Below are 8,318 nucleotides of genomic sequence, written 5' to 3' on the forward strand. Positions count from 1 at the left end.
CCCAATCCTACGATCCTATCTGCAATCTTACCCCAAATACGATCCTTTTACGACTCGACTCGTTTTTCATACCTAGAATCGTATGAACGTGCGATCAACTTTGAATTAAAAAGGGTCAAAAAATTCCACCAGTCAAACAAAGGAGGTTGATTATGATTGTGTTGTTTAATTGTGTATCGAACAAGTTTTTTTACATAAACCTTAAAATTCAAGTTCACAGCTACAGTTTTGTTGTTCTTTGGTAATCATTTATTAACAAACACTTCGATCCATACAACATATATAATGATGCAAATTAATAAAAAAGAATGAATTTAAATTTTAAAAAGTAGATACATCATACATTTTAGTTTTACATCTAAATTCTAAACCCTCTCTAATTCGGTATTGTGCTTCTCTAATTGATCTTTTAACTCCTTTCTCCAGCCTTGGATCCATCTTTTCCTGTTTCTTGATAAGTTCACTCTTTGTTTTCAATTCTTCTTCCATCAAACCAATATCCTGCAGGTAAGAGGAGTGGTAACACTCTTAACACCTTGCTACGTTAGCTTTTTGAGTGTCACCTTATTTTTCTCCCTTTAACATCTAATTTTAACATTTGGTAGGGAGTGATAACACTCCTAGCACTCCATTTTTTTTATTTTCTTTTTCTAATTTAATTTAATTACTTTATTTTAATAAACAAACATTTTTTATTTAATATTATATAAAATATATTTATTTATTTTCTTTTTGTAATTTAATTACTTTATTTTAATAAACAAACATTTTTTATTTAATATTATATAAAATATTTTTTGTTAAATTACACAACCATTTTTTTTATTTAATTAATATGACATAATTTTTTTAACGACGAACACTTGATATTAAATAAAAACGATTACAATAACTTAAAGCACAATTTAATACTACTTAAGACCTAAAACACGATTTAATACATAAAAAAACACACTTCATTACTAAAACTCACTTCACAAATGACATGTCTTTTTCGGTAGTGCCAGTTCAGTTAATGACATTAATATTCTCAATAACTCACAAATATCCAACAAGATGTATGACGCTACTGCCCCAGATTCGTCATTTGTACTCCGAGAAACAGAATAAAAATTTAGGTACTATCTTGTAGATGAGATCTATCTTGAGCTTTCTGTTTTCGTTAAAAGTTTGTCATGTCTGGATGACCGTCGGAGGGCCAAATTTAAGAGAGTCCAAAAAAAACAAGAAAAAATATCGAACGAACGTTTGGAGCACTTAAAAAGCGTTGGCAGATAGTTGCAAAACCATCCATGTTTCATGATATTCCTAATATGTCAAAGGTGATGTGTGTGTGTGTATATATATATATATATATATATATATATATATATATATATATATATATATATATATATATATATATATATATATATTGCATAATATGACAGTAAAACATGAAGGAAACGCGATATGTGTGTATGACAAGATTGAAGTTATCCCAGAGACGCAACCACTAGAATATGGTGGTCAAGAATTGATACAAAGAATGAAGATAATTCACAGTGTAGTAATCCATACCGATTTTCGCCGCCATTTGACCGATCATCTTTGGATGATGGACAACCTTGATCTAAATATGCCACCAGAAGACGAATTGAAAGACCAATATTAGGAGAAAGACCCGTTGTTTTAGTGTTTTTTATTTATGAAGTGAGTTTTAGTAATGAAGTGTGTTTTTTTATGTATTAAATTGTGTTTTAGGTTTTAAGTAGTATTAAATCATGCTTTAAGTTATTCTGTTATTGTAATCGTTTTTATTTCATATGAAGTGTTTGTCGTTAAAAAAAATTATGTCATATTAATTAAATCACATTTTTTTTGCGTAGTATTAAAAAATATATATTTTAAATAATATTAAATAAAAAATATTCGTTTATTAAAATAAAGTAATTAAATTAAATTACAAAAAGAAAATAAAAAAAATATATTTTATATAATATTAAATAAAAAATGTATGTTTATTAAAATAAAGTAATTAAATTAAATTAGAAAAAAAATTAAAAAAAAAAAAAAAGAATGCTATACCATTCCTATTAAGATTAGAAGGTAAAGGGAGAAAAAGATGATACTCAAAAAACTGACTTGACTCACTTAGCCTGTTTAGTCTAATAGATTAATATGTTCTCTCATCAATTTCTACTCATGTCTTTTTTATGTTTAAAAAAAATGAATTAAATTAACTACCTTTTGCAAGATTTCTTCCTTGGTTGAGTGATCTTGATCCTCACGCTGCAGAGTGATAAAGTAAAGTTGGAGTTTTTTGGCAGCCTCCATGAAATCTCTAGCATGTCTCTCCACATCAACTAACACAAAACAAAACAAAATTCTTCACATTCAACTAATAATTGAAATGATGATGATGATAGAAAGAAAGACAAGGGGTTAGGGCTTAGGGCTTACTCTGATGTGAAGGGTGGGGAGATCGATCAATTGCTTGAAGCTCTCTTGCAGGAAGACATGGGAGTAAAGCAGCCTCCAAAGCCATCACATATCCTATCATAGCATCTTTTGATGAAGGTTGAGGAGAATGCATTTGATTATCATGTGGATGTTGCTGTTCATCACCACCCATTTCTAATTATAACAAAAACTCCAATTACACAACAGTCAAAGTCGATGTGATTCATGGTCAGACTACAGAAGATCAAATACGTAAGTAATTTATGCCCTAAGAAAATGATTTTCTTAACCAAGGAGAAATTACACATACGATTTCAGCATCAGAAAGAAACAGAGCAACCATAATTTCTTCTACTGATAATCGATTTTCAGGCAAAAAAAAAGCAATTTAATTTCTACTGAACTGGATTTTCAGGACAAAAGAAAAGGAAAAACCTTACCTACAGTCGAAGTTGTGCGTCGGCGTCGCTGCAGAAGCGGGCGGAGGCGGAGACCGGTCTGGTGGCAATGGCGGCGGCTTGCAGATCTGAGGGAGGCAGCCGGAAGATCGGAGATGGAGGAGAAAAGGGGCTCCCGTGTTTTGGTTTCTTGGGCAGATAATTATCTATTGAACTAAATTAAAATATAAGTGAATTAAAAGGAAATTTGCTTACTATTATTATTTATCCTTATTTTCGATATCATCTCTGTTTCTATTAGTAACCTAAAAAAGAAGCATCATCACATCAAAATGGAAATAAGATTAATAATTTGGTACGTAAGATTTAACATTTCTTAATATTTATATTTGAAGACAACCATGAAGTGAATTAGAGCGAGTAATTTGGATTGAATACTGACCATTTGACTGTTACGTAGCAATGGTAACTTAATATGATAACCAAACCCCAAATAAAAAAATACTTCAACAAGGTACAACATGTTACATGCTATTTCTGATCCAAATTCAAATTCATCAACAAAGGTCACAAAAACATAAACAAATAAAAGTAGAAATGCAATAATATGTTTACTAAAAAAGAAAAAACAGTAAACATCTCAAGCTTTCAAAGCAGCTTTGTGAACCATGGTTTCCTTATGGATTTGGTGGCAACTCTTCTCAACAAGATCCAGAAGCTTCTCCAAATTCATTGCCCATGAATTCAATATCCCATTGCTGTCTTTCGCTGTTTGGAAACACACAATTCCCAAAGGCCTATCCACCTTTGCCACCAATGCCTTTGATACCACCATATCAGATAGATGCTTTTCCGCTTCCTAAATTATTCAATTTCATTTCTTTTTATTATATTTTATTCTATATATAATAATAATAATAAATATAAATATAAAAACAAATCTACCTCAACTGTAAGACACAACAGCTCTGCAAGCCGTTTTACTGTGATCCGTGCATAGTACTTTGAGACAACCAGTATATTCTACACATACATAATATAACCAAATTTAAAAAAAAAAAAAAAATGGTAAATATAAATATAAATATATAAATATAAATATAATTACATGTTCAATTATTCTCTCCTGAAGATCCTCAGCAGCTTTGTCACCTAAAGAGCCACCTAACATATTCTTCTCATTTTCAAACTCCTCTTTGAATGTATTCCACAAAGAAGTCCACTGAACAACTTCCATTGTGATCACTTGTTTCAACAGAGACCTTTCAACCCACAAAACACAAAAACAATAATCAGAATGGATGAGGGCATAAACGTCTTTTCCCATGTTATGTAGTATCGAGTACTACCTAAAGTGAGGGATTTCCGAGAGGTTTTTATCTTCCAAAGTGGAGTTTAAAAGACTCGATTGCATCGGATCATGTGGTGACAAAACCAAATACCAACAAATTTTCCTCAACACCTACATTTCCATTAAAAAAATTTTTTTTAAAGAAAACAAGAAGGGTAGTTATGTAATTTCACAAGAGATATTTATTTACTTACTGGAATCCATTGAGAAGGGTCTTCCTTGACAGAAGGGATTTCATATATCGATTTGTAACATCGACAGATTTCAAGGTAGTCATTGCTGTGTGAGTAGAATCTGTAATCATAAGATGAAAAAAAATACTATCAGGGACCAAATCCGTACAAATCAACAAACTAAAGGGGCCTTAAATATACCGAATCATATGTTCGTAGTAGATTCTTTTGAGTTGAAGCAAAGATGGAATATTTGCAGGGGCTTCTTCCACAAGTCCTTCAGCATCTTTTGGCTTCTTCTTTTCTTTTGAAGGATCAGCATCAAAAACTCTTGGGCTAATTTTCCTTGAAAGAATTTGAGCACGAACATAATCTTGCCTATCTAAACATAATCGAACCTGTATTTCATATTATATTATTAAACAATATTATATTTATCTTTTAAATATGATTAAGAAATAAGGAGAAAGAAAAGAATTTCCCACTTGTTCAAGAATGAAAGCAATCTTTTCAGTTTTAGCCATTGCCCCAAAAGTTTCCACCTGTCACACACACCAAAGTAAATGATAATTAGTTTGTGAGAATAAATTAATATGAATTGATAAACCATAAAAAAGTTTATTGTAAATTTATATATAAATAAGAAAAACTGACAGCAATTTCTTGCATCAAATCAGCAGCTTCAGCAATTTGTCCCTGTTCTTCCTTGATCTTTGCTAGTCTTTTGATCAATCTGGCTCTCTCAATCTCTACATAAATCTACCAAAAAAAATGGTTGAGTTTTATGATACTAGAAAACAAGAATTTTGAATGATTAAATTAATATTTTTAAGCACACCTTTCCAGCTGATACACTGTTTAGTGTCTTGATGAGTTCAATTTTGGTCTCAATATCTGGGGTTTCATCAATATACTGCATTGCTTGTTGGACCATAGCAGTTACAGCCTGTAGGTAGAAGAAATGAACAATTGAGGGTTATGATTTGGGATACCATTGAATTTGATGCAATATGTCATACTTAAAACATTATCTAGTTTCTAAATACAGCCAATAAGTTCATTAAACTATAATTTTGCACTCAATGTAAACCAAAAGCTAAAAACAACTAAGCTTCACCTAACGTTTTCTCGAACAAAAGCGCAAATCTATATGAATACCATATGCCTCGTCATTTGATAAGTTTAGATAGAAAAAATTCAGCTTGGAAGAACCAATAACAACATTAACACGCAATTATCCATCAACACATAGCATTTCCAACCAATTCTCTACAGAGAAATATAAATTTTGAATTGCAAGTGATAGTTCATCAGTAGATCATCTTCAAATCAGAAGGTAGTATAACGTAGTTACTAAAAGGAAAAGATGCAGAGCTTTACCTGCTTCAACTGACCACGCCGCTTCGACAATACAACAATCTGATCATTGAGTGTCTTCCAAGCACGAGCCTCGAAACAAAGTTGAAGAATATCAATCGCGGCCTTCTTTGTACCAGCTATATCGCCATTAAGTCTCATTTGCTTCTCCACATTCAATAGAGACTCGATTTTCGAGTCCAAACTACTCCCTCCTTCCTGAAAACACACACAAACAGTTCCGTCTGAGTAAGAAAAATCAAATCGTAACTTAATCGGACAGATAGGGGAAATTGAGCATAAATCTTACCATGTTGGATTCAAATTACGGATCGGAGCGACGAAATCGTTGAATCTAAAGCAAATACGAACTTCTTATGTAAACCCTAACGAGAGAGAAGAGAAGATTGGGGAAGAAGAAGACATTGTGTCAAAGAAAAGCATCTATAGCTTTTTGAGCAAGACACCGGATGTCTTCGATCCGGCCCAATTCGATCTTTTAGCCCAAAAGTAAAGGCGCATTTCTGGATGTTATTGGCCCCAAAAATTTTAAAAGAAGTTATATAAAGGCCTGTTGTTGTTCCGGTATATAATACTAAACACAACTAAAATGCATAATGAGTCTACAAAGGAATGTTACTAAATAGAACATATAGTAACAAAAACACAAGACTCTTTCTTTATTGTCCTTTAAAATACAAATAAATCAATTGCTATCAGGTTTTCGGGTAAATATCAAGTGAAAATATAACCGATACCTGAACTGAATTGAATTTCGGGTTTTGGGTTGGGTTGGGTGAATTTCAAGATACTCAACTTTAAAAAAAAATAAAAATTTCATTATAAAAAATATATATACATACTAGGGATATTTTTTAGTTAAAACTAGTGACATGTGTATATATTTTATTACAAAAAATAAAAATCATCTTTAAATTGGTATACTATCATTAAGACGGAAATGTAAGATCGACATGTTTGATTATCACAATTTTAACTTTTAAAAGATGTAGATTAAAGATTATCTTCAAAAAATCAGGTTGTAGTAAATGTGTGTTTAAAGATCAAAAACCTTCTTTGATACATAGAAGGCGACCAAACAGGCCATCTAAAATGTAAATTTGAAAATCAATTCCAACAACATCACAATAATGAAATAGAATAGAGTCACCATCCTTGGTTCACTTCTATTGGTATATTACAATAAAATCCTGATATTTCATCCAAATATGTTAATACCATGATTTATGAGTGTGACAACTAGGATGTCAAAAAGTCCTGTGGGGGCCCCGTCCCGTATGGGGGCATTTGTTGAAAAAAATCGGGGACGGGGGCGGAGGCGGGGGCAAGGTTAACCCCGGTTTTGATTTCGGGGGTGGGGGCAGGGGTTGGTAGTCCCGTCCCGAAACGCCCTGTGGGGGCCCCCTTAATAAATTATATAAATTGACATATATTAATTATATAAATATAATAAACAATAAAATGATTTTTACATATAAAAATGCAACAAAAAACATGTTTTTAAGTTGTTTGTAACATGTAAAATTATGTTATAAATATCTATTTGTTATCCAAAAAATAGTTTCTTTTAACCCAAACAATAACTTCTTTTAGCCCAAATAAGGTAGCCCAAAATCAATTAGGGGCGGGGTCGAGGGTCAGAAGGGGAATAGGGGGCGGGGGCAAGGGTGGAAAGGATGGAGATTTCGGGGGTGGGGGGACGGGAAAATTTTGAGGGCGGGGAATGCAATCTCCGTCCCGTTCGCCCCCGTTGACATCCCTAGTAACAACGTAAGATGTGAAACATTAACAAAGTGTCATAAAAGACGTTAAGTCCAAAACTTTTTACCTTAATAAGGTTAAAATCTAAAATTTCAAAAGTTCATATATAATTCATCAGATATCTATTGAGTTGATTCTTGATCTTTTGGAACCATGATAAATTCTTCAGTAAAGAACTTGAAATTGGAAAAACAAAATAAAATATGACACCAATGGTTGGTATTTTAATTATAGCTATAATTTATGGGTATGGGAATCAAGAACTTACAAAAGAAGATGACAACAATTTTGTACTTTTTTTGGGAAAGGGCCCTAAGCGTCGACAACATTAACAATTTTGTACTTTGGGTTTAGCTCATGAGCAAAATTCCAATCTGTTGTAGACACACAACATATATACAAATTTTCAACTTATATTTTCATTGTGAAGCAATTATGATAAACCTACAACGAAGAGAAGAGAGAAACATGTAACCTCGCATTATGGTTACCTTGCGTTTTTGTCGGGGGTTTTGTTGCTAAACAATAGAAGAATTTGGGTGAAGTTCTTTCTTATCTTTGCTTGTGTTTAGGTAGGGTGAAATTTAAGATACCCTTTATTTTTAAAATAAATCGGGTATTTCAGGTATATCCGAAACCTTATACATGTACCATATATTCAATCTAATAAAAAATTAGGTTACCCGATTTACCCGACCTGATCTACCAAAATTAAAAACGATTCGAGCGGGTAATTCGGGTTTCGATTATTTTCAACAGGTCTATATAATACTAATGGAGGCCAACCTCCCATTCTCAGCGTTGGATTTTTCAACT

At 32.2% G+C, this 8,318-nt stretch overlaps 1 protein-coding gene, 1 long non-coding RNA gene and 1 pseudogene across 2 annotated transcripts; 1 reads left to right on the top strand and 2 right to left on the bottom strand.

Annotated features, from left to right (window-relative positions):
- Positions 1-295: 295 nt before the first annotated feature.
- LOC111913667 (mediator of RNA polymerase II transcription subunit 28-like) lies at positions 296-3,167 on the bottom strand (annotated as a pseudogene).
- On the top strand, positions 2,568-3,001 carry LOC128126994 (uncharacterized). The gene is made up of 2 exons (XR_008224968.1): positions 2,568-2,694; positions 2,858-3,001. It is a non-coding gene; the product is annotated as an uncharacterized LOC128126994 (long non-coding RNA).
- A 149-nt stretch (positions 3,168-3,316) lies between the features above and the next one.
- LOC111913666 (26S proteasome non-ATPase regulatory subunit 12 homolog A) lies at positions 3,317-6,188 on the bottom strand. Its single transcript, XM_023909386.2, has 11 exons — positions 6,031-6,188; positions 5,745-5,939; positions 5,203-5,310; positions 5,019-5,123; positions 4,850-4,906; positions 4,566-4,762; positions 4,386-4,485; positions 4,190-4,302; positions 3,949-4,102; positions 3,786-3,863; positions 3,317-3,699 (listed from the first exon to the last, which is right to left on the bottom strand). The coding sequence occupies exons 1-11, from the start codon at positions 6,031-6,033 to the stop codon at positions 3,481-3,483; spliced, it is 1,329 nt and encodes a 442-aa protein (XP_023765154.1). The 5' UTR covers positions 6,034-6,188; the 3' UTR covers positions 3,317-3,480.
- Between the last annotated feature and the right edge of the window lie 2,130 nt (positions 6,189-8,318).

This window comes from Lactuca sativa, chromosome 7, assembly GCF_002870075.4.
Source record: "Lactuca sativa cultivar Salinas chromosome 7, Lsat_Salinas_v11, whole genome shotgun sequence".
Taxonomy (NCBI): Eukaryota; Viridiplantae; Streptophyta; class Magnoliopsida; order Asterales; family Asteraceae; genus Lactuca; species Lactuca sativa.